General features: G+C 53.7%; 8 protein-coding genes across 8 annotated transcripts; 6 read left to right on the forward strand and 2 right to left on the reverse strand.

Moving 5' to 3' along the window:
• Positions 1-177: 177 nt before the first annotated feature.
• Positions 178-1,545, reverse strand: LRP88_07206 (DNA-directed RNA polymerase I subunit RPA43; the record flags this gene model as incomplete). The annotated part of the gene is made up of 1 exon (XM_083243740.1): positions 178-1,545. One exon carries the CDS (start codon positions 1,543-1,545, stop codon positions 178-180), a length of 1,368 nt encoding a protein of 455 aa, XP_083100964.1.
• Positions 1,546-6,121: 4,576 nt separating this feature from the next.
• Positions 6,122-6,787, forward strand: LRP88_07207 (uncharacterized protein; the record flags this gene model as incomplete). The annotated part of the gene is made up of 1 exon (XM_083243741.1): positions 6,122-6,787. One exon carries the CDS (start codon positions 6,122-6,124, stop codon positions 6,785-6,787), a length of 666 nt encoding a protein of 221 aa, XP_083100965.1.
• Positions 6,788-9,357: 2,570 nt separating this feature from the next.
• Positions 9,358-10,583, forward strand: LRP88_07208 (GTP cyclohydrolase II; the record flags this gene model as incomplete). Its single annotated transcript, XM_083243742.1, has 2 exons — positions 9,358-10,479; positions 10,536-10,583. The coding sequence occupies 2 exons, from the start codon at positions 9,358-9,360 to the stop codon at positions 10,581-10,583; spliced, it is 1,170 nt and encodes a 389-aa protein (XP_083100966.1).
• An 849-nt stretch (positions 10,584-11,432) lies between these two features.
• LRP88_07209 (uncharacterized protein) lies at positions 11,433-15,223 on the forward strand (the record flags this gene model as incomplete). The annotated part of the gene is made up of 2 exons (XM_083243743.1): positions 11,433-11,695; positions 11,749-15,223. 2 exons carry the CDS (start codon positions 11,433-11,435, stop codon positions 15,221-15,223), a joined length of 3,738 nt encoding a protein of 1,245 aa, XP_083100967.1.
• A 1,764-nt stretch (positions 15,224-16,987) lies between these two features.
• Positions 16,988-17,392, forward strand: LRP88_07210 (uncharacterized protein; the record flags this gene model as incomplete). Its single annotated transcript, XM_083243744.1, has 1 exon — positions 16,988-17,392. The coding sequence occupies one exon, from the start codon at positions 16,988-16,990 to the stop codon at positions 17,390-17,392; it is 405 nt and encodes a 134-aa protein (XP_083100968.1).
• A 450-nt stretch (positions 17,393-17,842) lies between these two features.
• Positions 17,843-18,544, reverse strand: LRP88_07211 (40S ribosomal protein eS24; the record flags this gene model as incomplete). The annotated part of the gene is made up of 3 exons (XM_083243745.1): positions 17,843-17,922; positions 17,972-18,219; positions 18,462-18,544. The coding sequence occupies 3 exons, from the start codon at positions 18,542-18,544 to the stop codon at positions 17,843-17,845; spliced, it is 411 nt and encodes a 136-aa protein (XP_083100969.1).
• A 501-nt stretch (positions 18,545-19,045) lies between these two features.
• Positions 19,046-20,143, forward strand: LRP88_07212 (protein-lysine N-methyltransferase; the record flags this gene model as incomplete). Its single annotated transcript, XM_083243746.1, has 2 exons — positions 19,046-19,282; positions 19,352-20,143. 2 exons carry the CDS (start codon positions 19,046-19,048, stop codon positions 20,141-20,143), a joined length of 1,029 nt encoding a protein of 342 aa, XP_083100970.1.
• Positions 20,144-24,928: 4,785 nt separating this feature from the next.
• On the forward strand, positions 24,929-25,423 carry LRP88_07213 (uncharacterized protein; the record flags this gene model as incomplete). The annotated part of the gene is made up of 1 exon (XM_083243747.1): positions 24,929-25,423. One exon carries the CDS (start codon positions 24,929-24,931, stop codon positions 25,421-25,423), a length of 495 nt encoding a protein of 164 aa, XP_083100971.1.
• Between the last annotated feature and the right edge of the window lie 447 nt (positions 25,424-25,870).

The raw sequence follows: 25,870 nt of genomic DNA on the forward strand, positions 1-25,870 counted from the left end.
TATACCCTTCAAGGGATTTTGGCGTTTCGGGATATTATCTTGTCTATACGAATAGTTTTCTTTGTCTTTGGGTCATATTTCAGCGATAGGAAACGCCTCAAGGCTGGTTGTAACAGAGTTCATCATTAAAGCAAGGTATCACAACTCCTGGCTCCTTCTTAGTCCCATCCCATGCTTTTAATCCTCGCTCACGGCCAGCACCTCTCTCTTCTCCTCCTCGTTGTCCTGCGTCTGCTCCTCCTCGTCCACAGCGAAGCGCGTCATGCTGAACTCGGGCGCGCGTCTCCTCTGTCGCCTCTGACCGCCCTTCTTGCCCTTGCGCATCTTGGCAGTCTCGGCCTCCTCGGCCACAACGGCCTTCTCGCCCTGCTTGTCCAGCATGGTGCCCTCCAGACTGAGGTAGCTGGTCTCGCCGCTGGTGCCGACGTCAAAGTTGCGTATCCGGAAACGGATCTTGCCCTTGATCTTCTCGCCGCTGCCGTCGGCCCAGAAGCCGGTGCTGTGGATCTGGCGAACAACACCGTGGTCATCAGCGGTGATGACTGAGGCCGTCTCTTCGAAGCCCTGGGCCTCGGGGGACTCGTTAGGAACCCACTTCCAGTCGGGCGGGAGACGACGCGCCTCGATCGACGCGTTAAACTTGCCAAAGCAGACAACGCCAATGTGTCCCTCGGTCTGCAGGTTGACGCTACCCTCCATCCAGGCACCTCGGCTAGGCACAAAGAGATCGACATCGGCAGTAATCCAACCGAAACCAACAGCGGCCTCATCCTTGGACATGACGGTCGTCGGGGTCTCATCATCCATAGCCGCACCATTCCTGCCAGGCTTCTCACCAAAGGCGACATTCTTGTAGTCCAGAAGCACACCGCGCAGCGAGGGCACGTACTTGTTCTGGAGGTGCCGTAGGTGCTGGTACTGGCAGTTCGTCACGGGCTGCGCCCAGCCAATGGGGTAGAGAGGCTCGTAGAGGGACACGGTCTGGGTGAAGAAGGGGAATTGAGGGTTCGCGGGGATGTCGGGCGGCTGGTGGATGTTGGACTTGGATTTGGGCCTGGCGGGGATCGCGAAGTCGACGTCCATGGCATCAGGATCGGGCGAGGCATCCTCTTCGGGCTCAACGGCCTCGGGCTCGGGTTCGGGCTGGTGGTCCTTCTTGTGCTTCTTCTTATGCTTCTTCTTCTTCTCTCCGTCAGCTACGACAGAGGTATCTGCCTCCTCGACAGGCGCCGCGACGTCTTCGTCATGATGCTTCTTCTTCTTGTGCTTCTTTTCCGACTTGGACTCTTCCACAGCAGCGGGCTCGCTCTCAGCTGGCGCAATAGTCTCCTCAGCGTGCTTATCCTTCTTGCTCTTCTTCTTCTTCTTCTCCGCCTTCAGGTCACCATTGACAACCTCCGGCGCAGGAAGATCTGCCGGGGCGACGCTCTTGGACTTTTTGTGCTTTCGTTCAGTGTCGACAGGTGCGTCTTCCTCTCGCGCGCGCTTCTTTTCCTTCTTGGACTTCTTCTCAGCCTTGGTGGCTGCGTGGTCGATTGGCGCCATTGCGTCGGTGGTTGTCGTGGTGCTGGGAGTCGTAAGGTGTTGCAGACGGTCCCAGTGGGAAATTTTTTAGTCCCGTTTCCTTATCGATTATCGCCGGACAAGGGTTCACCGAGACCACCGAGTCCGGTGGTGGGGCCTCACCGAGGTGGAGTTGAAGTGGCTTACCCTATACCCATGACTTGTAAATCCAGTGCAAGAGAGTACCTATGCGGAGCAAATGACACCAATGAACAATGGATTTGAAGCTCTTCCACGGACTGGTACCTTTCACAGTCTGCATTCGGTCCATTGAGCCCTCTTGCTCCCCCCTATGAGTTCATTCCGCGTCATCATAGCGACCCGTTGCCAACTTCATCACCCGTCTTCCACTAAACTCTTTTACAAGTCTTCACACCAATACACCATTTACGGGATTTCCGAACCCATTGACATCAGATGCAAAGGACAGACTTGAAAGGACACCACAAAACTTCATACCTGCCTACAAGGGAAAAACCACCCAACTCAGCCCAGGACATAATGGCATGATCACGGAGCAACAGCTCAGTGTTGGGGGTCTTCTCTCCAATGACCTGACTCAACGATGAAGTTGGGGTAGTAGATTGTGCGAATGACAGTCATCTAAAGACATCGAGAGCGTCTACGAGGATGTGCTTAGAACCGCGGTCAACACACTCGAGCCGATCACAAAGTCTCCTCGTTCTAGCCCCCAGACTACAGAGACTGACGATGTCGACCAGAGTCTTGTCCCAGTCTACGATCCAAAACACGAGGTCCACATCGTAACAGAGACGATCTCTTTGTTTATCGAGCATAGGCGATCTCGTTTCCCCGGATCGTTACCAGTGGAGTCGATATCCATGAGTTCCCTTGGAGCTTCGGACCGTCCCTTCAAACACCGGATCACTGATCAATCGAGACGATCATTAACCGGATGCCTCGTTACCCCAGAAATGAAGACTTAGGGCGAGTGTAGATCCTGGTGATGATCTGTAGGGCATGTCGGCGACCGAGTTTGACAGATAACATTGTGTTGGGGAACTCAACATTGAGTGAACGACGAGGGGCAGCGGACATGAACGAAAACTCGGAGAACTGCGAGAGAATTCCGTTGCACGCGCGGAACGGAAATGAACCGCCTGAGCCTTCGGAGAAGCCATACTGACATGAATCGTCCCACTTGCATGAAGGAGGAATGTTCGTGGACCCAAGACAGAGTTCCAAAGACCATCAACTACTGCCAGAAGCCCAACATGGAAGGTCAACGAACTCTCACAACTCCGCCCATCGGGGCTGTGGACACGCAATCCACATGGTGAGGGCATTATCAACCGAGTGTAGTAGTCAGTTCCGCGCGAATATCGCAGGCGAGAAGGCAACTGACTCGAAGCCATCAAGACCGAACGAAGGCAAGGTCATGTGGAGCCTAAACTATCAAGCCTGCATAGTCAAGTTTCCTGCAGAACCGTACCGAAAAACCAAAGCATGGCGTTGTCCTCGATGGCGTATTAGACGGCGCGTGTGACAGCGTCTGTGACGGTCGGTCGAGGTGCAGGCAACGGAATGAATGTGAACAGGCACGCACACGGCAAGAAGTCCCGGGAATTGGGAGAATGGAGAGCGTTTGAAACTCTATTTCGACAGAGACTGAGAGTTCTTCTGGAAGACACCAGGAAGGGAGGCAAAACCGTTTGCTTCTGAGGCAATGTCATTGTCAACGTCTGATGGAGGGTTGCTAGCCATGTGGTGATGCGTCAGTTTGGGGCGGTTTCACGTCTATTCTGGTCAATAAAGCCGACTTTTACAGGCTTTGAATCAGAGGCTTTCTCCTGATCCACGAAAGAAGCTTCAAAGAAAAAACTGCCAGAACGCCGCCATGTGGTGTTGGCTGTCAATGGCGGTGCCTCTTCCGCCTTGAAGGCTTGAAAGGACCTCAGGGGATCCGCTCGCCAAGGTTCAGCCACCGCTAAAAACTCCCGACACCGACCCCGAGATCCAATGAGAACCAGCGGGAAGAGTTTTCTCCCTTCCTTCCGTCTTCTGACAAGGCACGGACACAGTGGATGGACCTGGAGGCTGGGAACTCTACTCGATCTCCATGTGTGTGGGCACGTCAAATTGAAAAGAAGTGTGTGTGGGTTTGGTTGAGAAGAGAACAAGACCTCTGAGTGGGCATTGTAGGATAGCAGCAGCGAGAAAGGCCCCGAGGACGTCCAAAATCCACTAAATTGTTCTGCAAACCTTGATCTGAGGCCATTGCCCTTCAACCAAAACCCACAGGGCACTGCCTCAAGGGCCAAGAAGCAAAAAATTGCGCACAGTATGGGACGGAAGAGGGAAAAGAGGAAAGACAGAAATATCTCACCGACTCAGCAGCAGCGCGGAAGACGGGATAACGCCTTGGCTGACCTTGTGGACCAATTGGGCAAGGCAGGGTTGCAGCAACTAACATGGCCAGAGACGGCGGTTTGAGGAAGCCGCCTTCACTTCTTTTTTTGCGAGGTGAGATGCCGAGACTTACATACAGGTAGAAGCGTCAGCTGGGCGGGAAGATGAGACAGCCTGCTGCTGGCTACGTGGAGGGTTGTGAGACGTGTTTGTGTGAATCCCACCATCTCACCTCTCTATTGTCTATTGACTGCACTTTCAGTAGGTTCCCGTCAATAGATGCCCAGTCCTTTGCCATGGCTTGATTGTGAGATGAGGCAGATCCAGCCTCCGCAAATCGAAACAAGCTTATCGGCTTCCCGCGTTCACGCCCGCAACTTCGTGGCTGGGCGGCTCAAGGCATGGGCATCGTGAGATTCAGCCAGCTCAACAAAGCCCGCCTCGTTCGGTGTCCGGCGTGCTTGGCAGCGCCAGCGCTGTTTCTTGTTTCTTGTCGACAAACAAGCCAAGTCTTGTTGCGCAGCCGACCGTCTCTGATTCCTCGCTGTTTTTCGCCCATCTCCGTCTAGGCCGTTTCCACCGATCCACCGTTCCACTGCATTCTCTTCTTATGCCTGAGGCATCATCACCAGCCATCAGTGCGACCTCCAATTCCAGACGGTGCTGACGCTCCAGCTCGCACACAGTGTCAGATTCCTCCAAAGCAGGCTGTCAGGCAACCATCCATGCCAATGCCAGGCAGCAAGAAAGACGACTCCACGATCCCAGGACACGCGTTTGTTGGTCGCGCCGACTGTCGCGGGTCCGCAGAGAGAAGAGTTTTTTTCTCGTCCGTTTCGCCCGTCTCTGACTACTGGCGTTTGCCCTTGGGAAAACGGAGTCCACGAATACAACGTCAACCCACCACACTCTGCAACTCGAATCGGCCGATCGATTCAACCGCCGGCGATTAAGCAGCGGCTCTTGCAAGGGTCCCAACAATATGTTTGCTGGTGTTCTCCCCTGGCGGCTCCCCAGGTGCTTCAGAAACATGGAGGCCACACAGAAGGGCGGGGATTGCCAGGCACAGGACAGGGAGGTTGACGGGAATCAGGTACAGCGTGGCATCGCCAGGCACAAGATGGCCCAACCGCCCAGTCAGAGGCCTGCTCACAGCACCTCCCCATCACCCCAACCCTGGCCCGTGGCGCTCCAGGCCCTTTGAGTGCGTGCGTCTGCCGCCGTGCCGGGCCCTGACTAACGCACCGTGCCTGGCAAAGAGGGATGGCAGCCCGGACTGGCCTAGTCAGATCCAGGCCTAGCGAGTGAGCCATTTTCCTCTGCCAGGGGACGGTCGGCGCGTGGGTGGGAAGCCCTCCCGGCAGCCAGCAAGACGGAGGATGCCAGAGACGGGCAGAGTCGCCTGCCACTGGCTGCCCTTGGGCCTTGCACACCATCAGAAGCCTTTCATGACTCCATCAGGCTATGAGGATTTTCATCTGAAGCAGCTGCACCGTCCCATCCCTATCGGCAACGTGCCGAGCGGGTCCACGTCGCCTCCCCTTCCCACGAGTCTGCCCTTCTGCTTCCATGGCTTCCACGGCCAATCGAACAAACCGTCACTGCCCCTTTGACTAGTGACATGCTACCGGGTCGGCATCTCGAATCATGGAGCCGCCCTCCCTGACTCTGGAGCCTGACTCTGGGGTCCGAGAATCTGCCCTGCTCGACCTGGCAGTTCCACCCTTGCCCACGGAGCGGTCACTCTCTCGGCGTCGTCCAAGTCGGCATTGGATCTGTTTCGCCTCGATGTGTGTGAGCTGTGCGTAGGTTCTCTGTCTCCGCCCTCGCAAACCTCCTCCATGGACCGTGGGCTGCTCACCCACACCCCCAGAGTCGATCTCATGTATATAAGGTCCATCACCTCCACCCCAGATGCATTCCCTTTCTTCTAGATCATCACCTCAAGACATTCTCTCGTGATATTCCTTCCTTTCCAATCTTCTTCGTCACTCCCTCGGCTGGCCGTCGCCAAAAACAGACCTTGATCTGAGATCAGTCCTTTTACACAACTCACTTGTCCATTCCTTTATTCTCTCCGCCGTGCGTTGAGAAAAGCAAGTCGAGCCAGTCTCCAACTATACCATTCAACCAGTACAAAAGCTTTTTCACAAGACTTTTTACAAAACACCAAAACCAAACAGCCAAAATGTTTGCCAAGTTCACCGCCGTCCTCGCCGCCGCCTCGGCTACCCTGGTCGCTGCCAGCCCCATTGCTCCCCGTGGCTCCTCTGGCTCTGCCAGCGTCACTCCCCACGACCAGTACTCCAGCAGCATTGGTGTCCTGGGATGCAAGATCAACACCAACCGCGTTGCCTACTGGCCCGGTAGCGTCGACTGCAACAACATCTGCGTCAAGGTCTCCAACGAGGGACGCTCCGTCTACCTCCTCAAGATCGACTCCTCCGGTGGTGCCCACGACATCTCCTACGATGCCTGGAACTACCTCGGCTTCGGCAGCTCTGCCACCAAGGACCCTCACATGGGTGGTGGCATTGCCATGAACTACGAGTATGTCGATGCTTCCAACTGCAAGGACCTCATGGACGACGGAAAGCTGCCCCTCGCCGCCGCCAACAGCATGAACTATGTCGCCTCCTGCCTCAGCGAGCCCAAGAGCTGGGTCGCCCAGAACTACGCCCTCTACAACATCAACGACCCCGTTTGCAAGCACGGTGTCGATGAGAAGTGCCACCTCAACCTGGCCGTCAGCAACCAGCCCCAGTGCCCCAGCGGTCTCGGTTCCGTCAAGGAGACCAACCTGAAGGTCGAGAACATCCTCTATGGCACTGGCAAGGTGGTCGCCGCTCTGTAAAGAGAGGGAAGACAGGATTGTTGTAACATTTTGGTCTCATTGAATGATGATCACAATAGAAGAAACCCGCCGCCCTGGTGAAAGCCAGGACGTGTGCCACTCGCTACGACCGATATGAAAACTTGGGAAGGATACACAGGATACAGGAAAAAAGAAGACTTTGTTTTTGTCATTTCATTCGCTTCATGTACATACTTTGATGGAATCAAGGTCAATACCATTCACATTACTTCACATGCACTTTCACTCTCTGCTTGAAACGTCACTCATGCGTGATATGTCGTCTGTCGTTTTTCTTAGCGGCTTGGTGTAAGCAGGCTCTCAAGTTTACTCCTGTTCTCAGCCCTCCCCCCTTACACCCCTGCTATTCTCCTCAGCCCTTTGCTTTTTGACGCTTCCCCCTTTTGAGGCCCTTTCGACTTTTTTCACGAATCACACGAGAGCGGTCAGCCAGGGAGTTTCACCTCCTGTCGTTCTCCCAAGAGCTTGGTCCTTGCCAAACTCTTTTTTTCAGGTACCTGGTCCAACGTTTGCGCTTAGGGGGGTGGCTGGCCAATGAGGACGTGCAGGACCAAGGATTCATGTGCAGTTGAGAATCGGCCACGAGGGAATTTGAAACGAAACGTTTAATTAAATGATGTTTGTTTTCTGCCTTGGCCGAACCTTTTTTGCGAGTTGCTTTGTTGTCCATGCATGATCAGCGCTTGGCCTTGTGGAAAACTGATCTTGTGATGAGATGTGCTGGCTGGGCTGGTTCCAGCTTCAAACACACAAAGAGCCTGACGGTCAAAGATCGCACGGGTAACCAACGAGAACAGACCACGCAGTTTCCAAGATCTAGGGTTTTTCGCTCAGAGTTTGTCCTACCAAGATGTGAAACAGACTTGTCGGTTCGGCAAGGTTGGGGTAGCACCCCGGGAGGAACCTGAACCCATGTTTTTTTCCCGTGCGATCTGGCGGCCGGGCTGGGAAGGATGACGGGACAATTAAGATGAGACGGGGGAGAGGGCAAAAAACGCCGCAGGCGCTTCGACACGGCGTCTAAATGTCATCCAGGGGTTAGATGTGCTGTACCTGCGTCAAACAGGGCTGGGGGTGTCTCATCCCTTCTCTTGGGACGGGACGCCACTGGGGTTGGGAGGTGTAACGTAGCGGTCAGGTGGTTCGGTGTCGGTTTCGAGGTGAGGTGATGGGGAGAAGGTTTAAACGGTGACTATGACCGTCTTGATGGTTCGTGAAACGGAGATGAGCTTTTGAACGGACGAGGGCGATGTGGTGCGATGTTGTGCAGTGGTGGGTTTCATGTCAAAGCTGTGTTAAGAGCTGTGTTCCTACGGGTCATACTCGATACCCTTTTTCGTTCCTATAGAGAAGGGAAATTCCTGAGTCGGCAAGTGGCGATGTGATTACTCCGAGCTTGTTGCGTTGCCGAGGCTCGTCCGAGTTGTATGCTCTTTCATTGGGTATACATGACGCCGTCTAGCTTCATCATGTCGAAGGATCGATCACTGAGCCATGTTTGCTTTCGCCTCTTCATCAGATTATCGCAAGCCTTTTGGGCAGACATGAGATGTGGTGTTGTGACTTTTATATGGACAGCTTGCAATGTAAACCGCCAATTATTGTATCCGCGAAATAGCCCAAAGAGGCAAGTCGAGTATATCGTGTGTCTTCGAAGCCTCCCACGCCACACGGACTGTCAAATTGGACAGGGACAACTCTGGTCGTATGCTAACCCCAAGTGGCCTCTCAATGTTAGCATCTCCTCGCTTTACTACCATGACAAAGAAGAAGTGTTCATCATGTTGCGCTGTGTAATAAAACTCCAAAAATGCTTCAACTCTCAAGAATTACCCTGGACATTCCCATCATTGATAATCAATATCCAACACCGAAGAAAGTCCGCCTCTCATCGAGTCAGACGATTGGACGATTGGAAATGCTTACAGAGAGTCAACGGCGCCCCACGTGCTGGCTTCGGTCCCCATCGGCCGCCTTCGCCGAGGTTCTCTCTAGGTCGGGGTTCGTTCCCCACGCCGGAGACACTGTATATTGTGACAGTTGCGCAGTGGCTGTTGTAACGGTGACTGCCGTCAGCCGAGAGGAATCTGACTGTGTCAAATAATTACGTAGGAGGCAGACGGACAATCTACCAAAATGTCGGATTCAACGGCTCAATTCAAGGTTCTCTACGGAGCCCGGCACACGAGCATTGTTAAACCTGGAAGTAACCGCGCGGGATGGATATCGCGGATGACTAATATGATACCACCGCACTTGCACCCTTGAACCCCACTCGCCCGGCCATCAAGTCATGGTTCCGCAAACTATCGCCATCGCTGAACTTGGGCCGCTCAATTGAGCATTGTTTCCCTACAACCTACGACGCACAACTTCTCTGTACCTCTGCCTACCGAGTCCTGACCCTCGGCAGTCTTGCGACACCTCACGCCGGCCAATGCCCATCTAGCGACCGCCGCCTTCGACCCGACAAAACTTGCGACTCGACGACACTTCTAACCCCTCCAAAATCCGATCGCGGCGCCCACCTGCCCGCCTCAAGCCAAAACATGCCGTCTGATGCCATGTCAGGCTCACCGGCGGGCTCTAGCACTGCTCTCCCCTCCTTCTACTCCCCTAAGACACAGAATGCCGACGAAAAGGCCCCGTCGTACAATGAAGTCGGTGGTCGAACCCTTGAGCAGTCTATAGAAGACTTGTCCCTCTCCCCCGCTCCCTCCACTTCCGCCTCCGCCTCCGTCTCCGCTCACGCCGAGGGCCCCGAGACCCCCATCGGCCAACCGCCCCCGCCATCGCTGCTGTCGCCCGCCTTTACGCCGCCAAGCACACCCGGAACATCGACGCCTGCGACTCCTGGACCTCGTGGTGTTCCCGTTGATAGTTCAATTGCCTCGGGAGGATGCGGCTCCAAGCGGCCCAAGCTGCTCGAGACTCTGCCACATGTCGAGTGTGTCGTCCGCGCCCGCATTCCCACAGTCAATGGTACCGAGATGTTTTTGCATCTCTACACCAACAATGTTGATAACAAGGAGCACCTTGCTATTGTGTTCGGAAATGACATCAGAAGTAAGAGTCTGGATGCCCCTCAAGAGGGTGAGACCGAGATGGATCGCATGGTGCGCGGCGCATACACAGGTAAACTGTTTCCCGGTCGGGAAACCAGTGGTATGAGTGGAGCAAATACACCAACGGGAGAAGCGTCATCGCGACAGGTCCCTCTTGTCAGAATCCATTCCGAGTGTTACACAGGCGAGACAGCATGGTCAGCGCGATGCGACTGTGGCGAGCAACTCGACGAAGCGGCGCGCCTTATGAGCCAGAATAAGGCCGGCGGTATTATCATCTACCTGCGACAAGAAGGACGCGGAATCGGTCTTGGCGAGAAGCTCAAGGCGTACAACCTCCAGGACCTTGGCTCGGACACTGTCGAGGCGAATTTGCTTCTGCGACACCCCGCCGATGCTCGAAGCTATGGTTTGGCCACAGCCATGCTGTTGGATCTTGGCCAAAAGGATATCCGACTGCTGACCAACAACCCCGACAAGATCCGCGCGGTCGAGGGTCCTAACCGGGAGGTTGTGGTCAAGGAGCGTGTGGCTATGGTGCCTCTATCCTGGAGGGGAAGGGGAGGTTTCCGGAGCCAGGAGGTGGAGGGTTATCTCAAGACCAAGGTGAGTCGACTACAACTATCTGCGATGGGTGAACAATCACTAACTGACAACTACAGATCGAGAAGATGGGTCACATGCTAGATATGGGAGGACTCCCACAGTAAAAGACATCCGGGCTGTTGTTTGTTTGTACACGAGACAAGTCAAAACTCGAAAGAACAAGAGGACCTGTGGGAGGCTTGCTGATTATGATACTGGAGTTTGCTGTCGCTGGTTGGGGTTGCTCTTGCTGGCGTTTCTGGGTGGTAACTTTTGGTGATGTAACTGTAGACAATACGCCGTCTCGGCGACCTGCATTATTCCTCATCTTTTATCTTCCCATGGGACGGCAGAGTCTGTTCCTTGTGGCTTGGCGTGTAAGTGACATGACCATCTCCTAAGTCTCTGCTCTGAGAGTGATATATCTGGCTCCTCTTTGATTGGGCCCATGACTTGGCAAACCCTCCTAAAAGAACTCGACTTAAAGCTCAAGAACTGCAGGAAGAAGCTGGGCTCGAGTCGCAAATTGGCACACGCGTATACTGACAGGCCAAGTACATCGTGATACTTGAATTGCCTGGCTTTGATGGTAGCGTTGCGCATGGTCTTTCCTCAATCTTTGCTTGCACCTATGCATAACTCGAGCTTTGCCTTCTTGTCGCTGCAAGATGCTGATGTTAAGGGAAATGTTTGTTAGGTGGTAGTCAAAATACGCTTCTCATTTCAATTGTCAAGGGTGCTGTTAACAATGGTTTTCTTCGCGGCACTCGAGGGCAGTGGGGCACGATGCGGAAGGCACGAAGGTACGTACCTTTTAGATTTCACGGGGACTTTGAGGCAGGCGCGTCAACTTGAAGCTCGCAAAATCGCAACTCGGCTCCTACTTTTCCAACACCCCACCGTTTTTAATAGCGCTTCTTTTCATTCTTTCAATAATAATGCGATCGTAGCACTAGTCATCAACAGCTGCTACAATGCCCTCCCAGGCGATTCGCTTGCGCCTCGTCGTTCGTCGGCACGCCGTCCCTGAGGTCAAGCTCGTGTGGCCCTGCGTCGCATCTGATGACCTCACTGTTTCCAAGCTCCTCGCGCAGGTCAACGAGGTGATTCCGCTCGAGAGCGGGGACTGGGGACTCGAGGACTACGCTGTAGAGCTTGCCGACGACAAGGGAGATAGCTTCGAGCTACTGCATTTCCAACAGGTTGGCAAGGTTTTGAAGGCAGACGACCAAATTTTGTAAGGGCTTTCCCTCTAACCCTTGCACAATATTCAAGGCTTACGTTTAATAGGATTCGATCGCTTCTCACAGATGACTTGCGACGACGGAGACTTAGCGGACGACACCAGATTTCTGAGGATGGCAAGCACCTTATTGACGGCCTTGCTTTTGGTAGGCCGTGGCTGAGGCAACCGCGAGATCGACCATCCCTCGACCTACCCCCACGAAAACGAGCCCGAATCACACACGAAGAAGAACTCGACGAACAAGATGATTCATACTCGGACGAGGAACACCAGTCAGAGCAGCTTTTACTTGAGGATTCCGAGTCGCATGCCGTAGATGAACCAGGCAGTGTCACTGTCCGCGCGAGGTTCATAGACATTGACCCGACTGGCGACTTTGAAGAGGACGAGATCGATAATGACGATAGAGACTTCATACCGGCTCGGGATGTCGAGGCGGAGCCTGCCATGGACGACGAAGTTGACGAGATGAGCAATGAAGAGGAGCCAGACGTGGATCTCACTGAGGAACTGAGACTGCTGCAAGAGGACAATGCCTTGGTCGAGCAAACGCCGCCGGTAGAACAGCACACTCTACTGTCCAGCAACAACAACAATCAAGATCCACAAGCCCTCCTGCCAGCCTATACCTTTGATCTCTCGCTTCTCGACAAGATTACGGCACTGCGAGCAGCGTTCCCCTTGACATCGATATCCGCGATACAATCTGAACTGCTTCGACATGAGAAGGATCTGCGGACAACATTCCAGGCCCTCGCCAAATCGAATGAGCCAACACTGAGTTTCGATGAAGTTATGGACCGCGCCCTGCTCGGTATCAATGACGGAGATGATCAGTCAGGGATTCTGGGACAGGAAAGCCCAAGACTAGGAGGCTTTGGCACCGCGGAACTCCAATTTCCTGGACGCCCGGAGCCCGTGAACCCAACACGCCCATTGATTGAGGAGGTGGAGTTTGCAGAGGACCCTGTTCCGAACCTGGTCAGTCAGGTAGGGAGTGAGCCACGAACAGCGCCGCTGATCACTGTGGTGGAAGAGAGGGCCTCGAGCGACACCAGCAGCTCCAATTCCAGCTCGGACTCGGACTCAGATTCGGAATCAGACTCAGATGATGGTTCCAAAGACGACTCTGACTCTGATGACTCCCACAATAGCTCAAAGGCAGACTCGAGCTCTGACAGTGATTCTGACAGCGATTCTGACAGCGACTCTGATGATTCCGATGACTCTCCAAGGTTCCTGCACCTGGAAGAGCGCAAATCCTTGTTCCCCTCGCTTTATGACAATGCGATGGACACATCGAATTCAGACGATAGCGACTCGAGTGACAGCGATTCCGACTCTGACTCTGATAGTGACGATGGCAAGGTCGCTGCTGCTGCGGACAAGTCAAACTCAGACGGCTCCGACGCCAGCAGTGATAGCTCTAGCAGCAGTGATTCTAGTTCGAGCGAAGACTCGGATTCAGATTCTGAACCTGAAGAGATATCTTCAAAAGCAAAGGCCCGGAGATCACCACCCAAGCCACTCCAGCCTTCTGCGCATCAACCAATCGTCGAAGTCAAGGCTGCAGACACTCTATCACAATCCACTGAGGGGCCTGCCGCCCCCGGCGCTGGCCTGTCAAGGACAAAGAAGAGGAATGCGAGAAGGCGCGAGACCAAGCGTCTTAAGGCACTTCAGGCCCTAGCAGATACACCGTCTCAATCTTCTGTCAATGGGGACGTCAATGAAGAAGCCGAGCTTATGGCACGGAAGCGAGCGCTTCTCAGCGTTGTTAGTGATGACCATGAAGATCAGGCCCCAACATCCTCCACAGAAAAGCCCACCAACGAGGCCAACGGTGCGGAAGCCGCAACGCCAGTCGAAGAGACACCAGCAGCGGCGGCCGCTGAAGAGGCGGTTCCAAGCGCAGAACCCAAGGCCTCATCGCGTCGCCTTAAGGTCGACATGGGAGCCGGACGGAGACTCCTGCTTGGTGCCCTTGGGCTGAAGAACCCCAAGTCGAAGGCTGAGGAAGACAAGCTTCGAAAGAATCTCATGAAGGATGTGAAGCCTTTGGAAAACCCTCGGGTGCAGAGCAAGGAGACAACAAAGAACGACGCTATTGCTGAACCGGAGCAGCCAGATGAAGACCCCGACGCGTGGCGAGAGAAGATCTCGTATCGTGCTGTTGAATGCTGTCACGAGGGCATGGTGCTGAGCGAACCACCGTTCCCATTCGTGCAGCGATGGGATCCTCAGCAGCAGTACGGATCTATGAGGAAGAGGAAGAGAACATCACAGAACTTTTACGACGAGAGCTACTATGACGAGAATGACCAGGCGTACGGCGACGAAGCAGAGTGGAATGATGACAGCCAGCAGAAGAAAAAGAAGAAGAAGAAGTCTAAGAAGGGAAAGTCGAAGGAAAGTAGCTACGACGAGGATGAATATCTCGACAGCCACTTCGATGCTGGACAGGAGAGTGCCGATGCGGACGTGGTGCTGAACTATGATGACGCACCAGCTAAAGGCAATCTTGAAAACAGCCAGTTTACGGACATGGATGATCTCCCCTCGTTGCCGGCAGACATCACAACTCTTCCCAGTCTCGACTTTTCAGAGGTCAAGCCTGGTATGGTCATAACGTGGAAGCAGTTGCTTCTATCCAAGGCAACCAACTGGCAGCCCGAAATCTTGCCCGTGACGGGAATGGTTCTTTCGGTTGATGCGGACAACACCCTTCACGTCCTGCTGGCGAAAAGGGACCGTGAACAGAATGACAAAGAATATGACCAGCACACAGGCAAACGGGTGTATGCCAAGTTTGAGGCACCAGACTTGGATGAGGACGAAGACGAAGAGGATGATGGACGGAGGGAGATTTCCTGGGCAGAAATGAGTGATCCAAGAATGGTCCAGCAGGCGCCATCACCTAGCACGCTGGAAACATCGGCCGACGGCGCAGAACTCGCAACCGAAAAGCAGCAACCTGCACGAAACGGGGATTCGGCGGAGGACAACAAGGTTAGCGAGAGACAAGATCACGATGGAACTAAAACTGAGGAATTAGGTGTACAGGAAGTGAGAGCCGAGGTGGAGGCCGATATAAGGGAACAGGCAGCAGCAGCCAAAGCTACTGAGGGCAACAATTCGACCTCGATCCCTTCTGGCCAGGCGCTTCCGCGGTTCGAGCTAACGACGTCCGGAGACGACACACCAATCAGCAGCCTGATCCGAAATGCAGACACGCCGAGCGACATGGTTAACAGCCCTTCACGGCAGTTGCAGGAAACGTTACACGCCGCCATAGCACGCGAGGAGCACACTCTGTTTTACGATGTAGAAGGTGTTATAGTAGGGGAAGTAGGGAAGGAGGTGGATGAGATAGGGGATGCAGAAGATGTTGCAGATGTCGACATGGAGTCGAGTGCTGGAGTTGAAGGGACTGAGTTGGATGCTATCATTCCGGATAGCATAGCATCTCCAGAACTTCCACCACTTCCTTCAAAGAACATGGGACCCATTGATCACTGAACTTTGGCGGTACCTTTGTCCGTTGGTAGCATCCGCAGTGGACGACAGCCGCCTTCGATCAGCGGGCTCGAAGATCTCCCAGAGGAGTGTGTTGAAGACTCGGTGGTTGCCGAAACGATACAGCGGCCTCACAAAAAGTCACCTAGCCCACGCCCATCTCTGAGAAGCAGTAGTCCGTTTCCTTCATTGGAAGAGATCTTCCATATAGCTGCCACGTCAAGACAGACACAAAGCCCAGCGAGATGGACACAACAGTCAGTGCTACAGTCGTTGCGGCCTGGCAGGGGGGACTTGGAGTATGAAGAGGCGATGCGGAAGCTCGATGAGGGCGAGGACGACTCTGATCGGTCGCCAGATCGCAGCAAGTCCCTCCGCAGCTTGTTCCCGAATGCAACACAGCCGGAACCCTCAAAGACTCCGTCATCGCTTCAGCCGGTCAAAGTTGAGGCGCCGGTCAAGACTGAGCGCCCTGCAACACCACCAACATCACAGAGAGTCAAGCGAGAGTCACCATTTGTGATTCCGGAAGGCAGCCAGGTTGTTGAGCTGAGCTCCAGCCCGCCCTCGGTGCAGTTTGTTGAACACTACGCCGATGACAGCGTGGATGGGACTTATCAAGATAATTCAGTGCCACAAGGCTCGGGCTGGGTTCAAAAGAACTTTATGACGCGAAGTCGAGGGAAGAGTGTCCCTGCAGCAGCTGCATCGGCAAGCAACAGCACGGGTTCGCAAACTCGGCCTGCTCGGGGACGGACATCGTTGCCACCGGCTCGGGATGTGACGGCGAGCGCCTATAGCCAGATCAAAGGACGGAGAAGGACGACCCGCAAATTCTAACAAGGAAGTACGGAGGTTCTGGGGAATCGGTCAAGGGTTTTGGGAACAGCCTTGGGTTCGGGTATGCAAGGAAGACAAAGGCTAGGGATAATGGAAGGGACAAGGAAGTGTAGATAACCTGTATATCAAGAAATCTGTACGATGACGAGACAGAACGGGACCTGGCGTCAGCAAAGCCTGACGTGTCGAACAAGTCCTTGGTCAGGGACAGGGTTAACGTGCTGCAGCGCATTACGAACAAGAAGGCATAAGGCAGCAAGAATCAGGAAAACCCATTCAATTCATTCATCCAAGACTAGGCGTCTCATGTGAGGCACATCACGAACCGATTTTTAGCTCTAGGGCTGTCTCAGTGCGGGTTCAGAGGGGTTTTGGAACCAAGAGCTGCATCACGAGCCAGACCATGTCAGCCAATCGAGTTGTCAGACTTGGCGGATGATGCAGCGAGGCAACCCACCCAACTTGTCAAGTTCACGTTACCACACGCTCCGCAACTTTTCTTTGGGGATCTCTTGCCTTGTCTCATGAGCTCATGGGGGATTCAAGCTGTTGGCTATTCGTTGTTCATTTGCGTCATGGGGGGAGTCAAAGGGGGGGTAGGAGGGTTCAAAGGTTATATTGTGTGTAGTCTGTCGGGAACCTCCAGAACAATGTTCTCTTGTTCTCTCATTTCTTTCCTTGTTGAACTTTGCTTGTTTCCCTTCCTTCTTTTCTCTATACGCCTCGTTGAGCTTTGTTCTGTGTTCTGGTTCAATTACACAAGTTCGCTGGCTGGTGTTCCGACGAAACTTGACGACTATATAACGACACGCCGGCTTCACGAATTGAAGAAGACAACTCATTGACAAACCTTGACGCAATACGTTGGACTATTACGAACAATACATCCACGAAAAATAACCTTTTTTGGTTGAAAGAGTCGCAACTATGGCGTCACGATATACACGCATCATCTTTACCCTCTTGGCCGTTCTGTGCCTCACAACCACAACTTTTGCCATCCCAACGGCTGAACAGCCCGCGCAGACGATTTCCTATCCTACACAGAGTGTGGCGGCTCGGGCTTGCGCCATAACGGCGAGGCAGAATACAAACTACAACGAACAAAACCCCCCGCCTTTCAACCCGCCCGTTACTGCGGCGCCCACTCAAGAGGATGCGCTGGCTAGTTTGGGGTGGAAGCAATCTACCTACTATGAATGTCGGACGAGGGATGGGCAGGAGCACTGTGGATGGCATATCCCTGTTTACAAGGCTGATGCTGCAGGACGGGGGAGCAATCTGAGGTTGTTGGTTGCTGGTTTGGCGGTTGCGCTTGGTGCTGTCATGTAAAGGGCGTGTTTGATCTGTCCAGTTGCATTGCGTGGCGGGAGTTGGGGAGTTTTATAGATTCTGATTTTGATACCCAACTGCTGGGAAGCATTGAATTGAATTGATTCGACATTCATATGTTCGTTCCGTGATATCCGTCACCTATTCATCAAGTGAGTCATCCATCAACATCACAAAAACAGAGACCCCGTAAGATAACCAGAGATGTAATATTTTTTTGGTCCGAAACCCGAAACACCATTGATTTCATGCTAGTGTATTGAGGAGAGACCGTGAAAGCCAGGCCCTCACCCCCCCTAGCCGAGTCCAGAGCTCCCCAACGTCCGCCGGCGACAGGTCCCTGTACCTCACGCCGACGGATCGAGGATGACGGACGCGAGGCCGCCGAATGCACAATACCACAGCTCCCCAACAACCAGCCCGAGGATATACATAGACATTGCTGGTCGCTTATTTGTCCTTCTTCGCCTTGGCACCCTTGGTCTTTGCCGTTCCGCGGAGGGTCTTTTGTCGGTTCTTGCGCTGCTTGCCTGGTGTGTGTTAGCATCTGATGCCTCGGTGTTGAGTGTGTAGACGCACGCTGCTGTCGCGAGGCACGCTCGGCCTTGGTGGCGAGACCAACCCGCACCAATCGGTACTGGGGCTCGAACTTCTTCATGGCCTCGGGGGAGTCGTAGACGAGGGCGAAGCCGGTGGTCTTGCCGCCACCGTACTGAGTTCGGAGGCCGAAGACGGAGATCTGGTCCTTCTGGGCCTTGTAGAGGCCGCCGAGCTTCTCGCGGAGCTCATCCTTGGAGATGTTGGCGCGGTTGGGGTGGAGGATGTCACTGAAATCGCGTCGAGTCAGCCCAAGTTTCCTGCCATGCCTGGTGGTCCTCTGTCCATCCTGCTCATCAAGGCTTGCCCGCCTTTTTCTTCCCAATTTCTGGACAGATATATTTCGTGTATCGTGATGTCTGGTGCACAGCGGGCACAAACCAGACCGTCCGAGAAATGCAAGACGGGCAGAGCGATGATCTTGATGGACGAGGACCGCGCGAGGGGTATCAGATTTTCAAGGGTCACTCACACGACCATCTGCTTGCGGCCCAGCAGAGGGTTGCGGATGAACTTGCGAGTTCGGAGGGTGACGGGGGAGTCGTTGTCCGCCATTTTTGCCGATTGTCGTGATGGTCTCTGGGGGTGAGAGTTGACGGGGGGAGAGACTGGGGGCGGCGGTGTTGTCGTGGATTGAAGTTGTCGCGGGCGGGACACACAGTCTAGGCAGAGGGAGAGCGAAAATTCCGATTTCCCGTGTCGCTTAATTGGGTCCAACCCTAAACAGGTGCAGGGAAAAATGCTTGTGCGTTGGTTTGTGCCTTGGATTTAAGGCGGTGACTACCCACGAGGGCTTTTTTTCATGTGTGTCACGTGAATATGAAGGGTCTCCGGAAGAGCTTCGGATGAATTGTTGCCGAAATTGTTAGTGAGACTCTGCGTTGGCGATGGATGAGCTGCAACTCCAGTTTGAGTGGAGATACTCCTCAAGCAGTATCCAATGGAGTCGCTTCTCGAGACTTCTCGAATGGCTTCATGATGGTCTGTTGTCAAGACACTTCAAACTCATGTTGAGGGGAACTGTCACGGACGTTAGCACTCAGCACGCTCGCTAACATGGTTTCAACCACACGCCAGGTTAACCGGTTCTGCCACCAATATCTCCAGCTTGAACCCGAGTTGGACTTTCCCGAGCCGGCTCTCCTCAAGACTTCTCAAGTCCAGGATGCTCTGTATACGAGACTATTCGCAGATGATGCCGTTAGATATGGGCCTCCACCACGTTACCAGCTTCGAGTCCTCAAGGAGCTCATGTCTCGGGTTGAGGCCAGCATCGACGACTGGGATGAGCATGTAAGTCGTATTCGAAATCGTTTCTGATGTGTCATTATATGTATTTCATGTCTTTCTAACAGGTTGCAGGGCGTATCTGATGACTTGATGTCTGCTCTCTCGGTGCTACTTGCAACACCACTCCCTGCTGAGGTTTCATCTGTTCAGAAAAAGTGCTATGTCACATACCATCTTTCCGGCCTCTGTCAAGAGGCTTCACTTGAGCCAGCCTCTCAAGCACCTCACATTACGATCCTCGAGAATCGTTCTCTCATCTCCGCATCGGGGACCACTGGCCTTCGCACATGGGAGGCTGCTCTTCACCTGGGAACATACCTCTGCCAGAACAAAGGTCTTGTTCAAGACAAGCGTATCTTAGAACTCGGCTCAGGTACAGGCTATTTGTCCATTCTCTGCGCAAACTTTCTCGGCTCGACGCATGTACTTGCATCCGATGGCTCGGATGATGTGATCAATAACCTCCCCGAGAACTTCTTCCTCAACAACCTTCAGGATTCGACCCGCGTGGTGCCAATGGAGGTCAAGTGGGGACACGCACTCATGGGCACAGAGGAGGAGAAGTGGAATGGTGGACGTGCCGTCGACGTAGTGCTCGGAGCAGACATTACCTACGACAAGAGCGTGATACCGGCTCTGGTTGGGACTATTCAGGAGGTTTTCGACCTCTACCCACGTGTGGAGGTCTTCATCTCGGCAACCCAGCGCAACGAGAAGACCTTTCAGGTGTTTCTGGACAAGTGCCAAGCCAAGGGGCTCGCCGTCGAGGATCTAGAGTTTGAGGTTCCAACGCGCGAGAGGCAAGAGGGTCCTTTCTACAATGACAAGGTCGCTATCCGGATCTGCAAAGTCTCGAAAGAGTAACCGGAAACCTGGAGCATTGAAACTCGACGCCATACTCGATTCCATCCAGAGAATCGGACGAGGACCAATCGCAACACGGCGATACTCCCCATACATTCCAGTCGTCAACCGAGGCGTTGACCGTCGACACAACGGAGGGTCTCGGCCTTGGCGCCAACCGCCGACTCTACAGAATGCGGCGCAGATTATCGTCGGGATATCCGGAAGAGAGCTTGTTGGAGAGCTCCAGCAGAGCTATTCACAACAAACTCGGCTACCCGGGACTTGGCCGTCAAAGGGTCATGCCACTAGATCATCAATCAGACCATGGCGGGCGTCGGGGACCCGCAGTTCACCAACACTCTTGCATCCCGCTAGGAGATTTTCCTCAGTCCCCATATGATCAAGGAACCCCGAGGTTTCGGGTGCAGCTGATAGGACAATTGCGTGGTCGTCACGATATGTAGATGTGCCTGTGGATATACGGACATCGTCACACCACTCTGCCGGTTCACACGATCATGTCTCGGGATTTGGCTCCTGACATGGGCCCATCATTGGCTGACTTTATTCATACCGGGGCATTTGATGGGGTTTTGAGGGGTCAATTGGCTATGCAGTTCAGCTGGACTCGGTTCGTGTACCAAAATATCGAGACTCTCGAGCATCGACATCTAGACCTATGTGCCAGATCCAAAGCGTAACAAAGAGCTTGGGCCAGACTCGTCATCAGGGCTCAACACGACGGCCAGAACCAAGCCTCCCAAGACCCCTGAGGGCGATTGGGTTTGCGTCGGGGAGAAGCGAAGGCGGGTTTGGCAGTTCGAGGCTTCGATCCAGAGGCTCGAGAGCTTGGGTCGATCTGAGCACCGCGATTGGTTCCACCCCACCTTTGATGGCGGCGGGTGGTGTCAAGGTGCGCAGCGTTTTGGCACATTGAAACATTCCCATCCGGATCCATCAGTTCGGTCAGGTGGGGTTGAGGGGGTATGCTACGAGACATGAGGTCATCCATCCGTCGAAAGCCAGGAACGTGGCACCCATGGTCTGCCGCCAGAGGGTGATGGGCTGGGCTTGCAGAAGCAAGGAGAGCCACGGGGTCAGTGGCCGTGGACGAGAAAGAGGAGGCGGCGATCCGGGCCATGGCAGACCGGGGAGGTTTCTGTGTGATGTTGGGGGATGGAATGCGAGCTTGGGCCTGTCAGGTACGGCGACAGAACTCCGGATCGACGCCATGATGGTGCCAAGGAGGAGGCATGTGCGTGAAATGCCTAGTCACTGGTGAACAAGAAGTTTGGGACGTCGCGAGGCTTCGCACTGTGCCTGTATCTGTCTCAGGATGAGAACAAGTAAAGTGGTGTAGATGGAGGGCTTGTGAGTTGTCTCGAACAATTGACAGGCAAGTAAACGACCCATTTGACGTATGTCATTACACAAGGTCGAAACTCTTGCCCTGTCTGTCTGTGTCCTTGACAGTATGAAACGTCATGGCCTGCTTGACCTGCTTCAAAGTGTTGAGCCCCTTGCGTAATGACCTGCCATGAGGAAGCTTTCCCCAGATGACCTCGCTCTGACGACTACCCTAGACATTTTTGGAGTACCTTTTCCCGGTTTTACACCTACATCATCTGGACGAATCAGTGAAGAGAAGGCAATCGAACAACCTTTTGTCCAATGCATGCAAGGCAGATCAAAGCATCCGACGTCTATCAAAGCCCGGGGAGATTAGCATCGAAAGCCCTTGACCGGAGCTTGACCCTTGCTACCCGGAGGACCGGTCAGTGCTAGAGGGACTTTAGGGGGTGATGGTGAGAATTTGGGGTAAAATGTTTGAGAAAGAGGGGAAAAGAGACGGTCTGGTGCTAGAAAGAAGCTTGGGTGAAACCTGTGTCTCTCCGCGGAGGAGGCTTTTTCTTCACCTTCTCTGTTTAGGCGGGATGAGGTGATGATGCCTCAGACAACGTCATGCGGTTCGGCAATCGGCTATGCAGTTTGAGGTGAACGATGGAGGGCCTCACGATTGGAAACCCCTGGCAACGAAGACAAGGCAAGGGACAAGCATTCTTTCCACATCTTCCAAAACTGGGTGTCGATGGGAATGGGACATCTCGGCGAGTTTGCCATATTGTGTCTCTTCTCTGCCCCGGGCTTCTGGGAACAAAGGTCCATTCTTTATTTCGGGAACGTTGTGAAAGCTGACAGGGGATATCCCGGCATCTCCAATTTGACCTGGGGTGTTTGAGAATGGCTATCATCATTTTTCAGGGGGATTTGCTGCTTGATTGCTTCCTCTCATAAAAAAAAACCTGTTATCGTCATCTCACAGGCCAGTTCTGATGACCATCCATCCCCCATCACCCCACGAATCTCGTGTGAGTGTCTGTTTTGTTCTTATCAGTAGGCTGTCCAACAAACCGCCCGGTCAGAATACTAATTAAAAGGCTCCCGCCTGTAGCCGCCCCGGCCAAGGGTGGTCACCAACCGCCCAGAGCTAAAAGAATTGGTTCGTGATTGCGGGCTGCCATTACCTTATCACCCCCCCCAGGCCCAGGAGGCACAGTGCATGGTCGGGGTGCCAATTTGTGGACAGAAGCGCGTACGGATATTGGCCTTTTGCTGGATAACAATGTGACCTCTTGCATATCTCTTTGGCTGCTACTGCAACGTTCTTCCAACTGCTATCAGGCAATTCTTTTTTGAACCGGCTGCATATCTGCACGTGGTCAGGCGTCCCCAAGCATTACACTTGTTTCCCCTCTTGATCCAATTTATTATGCGTGAGATCTCTTGCAGGTGCATTTCGCTCGCGTAAACCATTGCAGTAGCAGCTGGAGCGCGGCAGAGAAAGGGGACCCATCTAAATGCCAGTTCAACTCCAATCGCCACAGCACGAGCCCCCCTGAGCGGGCGGCGCCACGGACTCGAACTACTGAATGGTAGGGGAAAAAACTGACTGATTAGATTCTGTTATCCCCACTGGACTCTTCAATGCCAAGGAAGAAATGGAGCTTGACAGGCTTTCTTTATCGCTCAACACCGACCGGGCTACTCCGGGAAGGCATCGTGAAAAAAGTATGCAGAAAAAAAGCCAAGGCACGGATGGGTTCGGTTCTCCAGAATGCCCGCCTTATCCACTCTGGGACCGCCCGCCACCAAGGAAGAAGGAAGGGCTTGGGATCGAGTCCATTCCCAGATCGGGGGAGCTTGACGAGAGATGCGTTGTTGCAAGTTATTTCTGTGTTGCAGCGACGGTTTTCTTTGTCAGGCTCATGTTCGTGTTTGACAGCAAATGTTCTGGAACGTTGGAATATCACAAGGAACGAGACCTCGTATCCTGGTAGAAGCAGAGAATCGTTCTTGGTCGGGCACTGTTCAGAGTCACACCTGTCTTGGAAAAGAAGAAACAAAATCATGCTCATCGATGTGGAGGATGGCGTGCGGAACGAGCCACACGGCGCCATTTTGTTACCATCGCCAGCAAACCAAGCAGCGCAGCAAGCAAAGTAACCCAACCCAACGACCCTGTGAGAACCTTTGCGAACCTCGATTGCAACACTGTGCAATGAAGCCCGTATCGAGCTTAGCTGACGCTCTCTGGCCTAAAAAAAGGGCGGCGGACACATCCACACCCACAACGAATGATCCACCAAAAGCTTGTGCCATGGCGACAGAGCCCAGGCTTCTTCCCCCCCTTGTCCTTGGCCATCCCATGCCGTCGGAAGTGGTCATGGTGGCCCTCCCTGCGGTGCCCCAATCGAAAAGGTGGGATCCCCTCCCCATGGGTTGGGCTAGCTCCAAGCCCAGCTCTTCTTCTTGAGAAGCCAAGGCACGGGCGTGCCAGGATAAGGGGGGGTCGATGATGGGATGGCATTGAGTGAGGGAAAATGTACCCGTGTACTTCTGGTTACGGCAAGACATGGTGCTCTCCTTGGTTCTGACTCGCTGCTTGAGACCTCAACTTTCCCCTTCATTTCCCAATTCCTGGCTCCGTCCTCTTCGTACCTGGATCTCGTACTTGGTACATGCCCTTATGAGGTAGTTTAATCAATTGCTGACCCCTCCCCTCGTCTTTCACTCCCTCCCGTCTGGTCTGGCTCATCCTGAGATGGATATCTTTATTAATGAACCACCCTGCTCTCTCCCATCCCCCCAGAATACGAAGCATCATACTAGCTCACTCCCGTCTCGACTTGACCTCTTTTGTGTGTCTTGAATTATCTACACGGTCAACTCTTGTCGAGTTCTTCTTCTCCATAATCATTCTCACCGTCACTTAATTGTTCACTTACCGCCCGCCTCCCGTCTTATCGCGGACCGCATCTTACAGCTTCCCACCCACACACGTTCTCCGTACACGGTCGCAGATTGGCCCCCATCGAGCTTGACAAACAACTGCCGTACATAACCGGTCCTCTTTCCTGCGATACCTCGACCTGAACAACCGTAACATCAACCCACGCACATATTATCCGGCGATCGGCGCTCCAGTGCCTGCATCTCACATATTGCGACACCACCATTGGGCTACACCGTCAATTCCCACGTTACAAGAGCATTGCGGACAAACCCGACTTCTTCAACGACACACGCTCGCGATATCCTCTTGATTGAGGATTTATCTTTCACCTTCCTCGCTCTTCCCCAAATACCACATCAGTCGCCTCGATGGTCTCGTCATTAGACGTGAGACCCCATTTCTTCGCCGGGCAGAGCCGACCAGTATCATCGACATCAGTATCAAGCACGAGTAGCTCTCTCAACGCAATTTCCACACCCATCAATTCCACCACATTCTCGCTACCAAAGATGGCTTCCGGAGCACACAACTACAGCTTTGCTCTGCAAAAGTACATGCTCCTCCAGGAGCAGCACCAAGAGCTCTGCGACCGTCTCGACCAGATCCGCCCCGAGCTCACCATTAACACCCGTTCCCTTAACTCGTCGCCATCTACATCACCTACACGATCTTCCTCATCATCACTTTCGGTCCCCTCATCACCGAAACGCCATTCCCGAAGCAGCGGACGACACCACTCGCGTACCCACGCCCGGTGCAGTGGCTGGGAGGACCGCAACGAACTCACCACCATTGTCGACGAGGAGACTCTCTTTGAGATCTCGGCCGAGGAGCATCGCCTATCCGAGGTCAACGAGAGCATCAAGCGCACCCTGACAGAGCTTCTCAACTGCAGCAGCGTGCGTGCCGACCGGGCATTCAGGACCTGGGTTCAGACAAGGCTCATGGAGACGGAAAAGGAACTCCGGATTGGACGAAGGCGACGAAGCTCGGGCAACGAGTAGGCGAAGTAGGCATAAGCCGGCAACTTTCCGGCTCCGCCTCCGCCATCATCATATCACCACACAACGACATTTACCGTTGGTGGTGGTGGCAAAACAACCGACATATTTTGCCTCCACGCACAATGGTTTACGACGACACCAAAAAACCAACCACTTGGCATAATCTCTAATTCTTCTTTGTCCTTGCATTTTTTATTTGTCTTGCATTGGCTGGCGTTTCTGGTTGGATCGACAAAGGCCTCGAACGGCATATGGCCTCTGGAAAGAGAAAGGGAAACAAACCACTACATTCTGGAAATTGGGCTTTTTGGGACGAAAGCCAGGGTCTTTAGTCTCACCAAACAGGGAAAAGCGTTGATTCTGGGAAGAGAAATACCCCATAACGCTACAAACCTTGATCTCTCTATCTTCTTTATTTTTTGGGTTCAGCCGGAGTGGAAAAGATGG

This window comes from Fusarium phalaenopsidis (assembly GCF_050370095.1).
Source record: "Fusarium phalaenopsidis strain FUZ10S chromosome Unknown contig_32298, whole genome shotgun sequence".
In the NCBI taxonomy this organism is placed as follows: Eukaryota; Fungi; Ascomycota; class Sordariomycetes; order Hypocreales; family Nectriaceae; genus Fusarium; species Fusarium phalaenopsidis.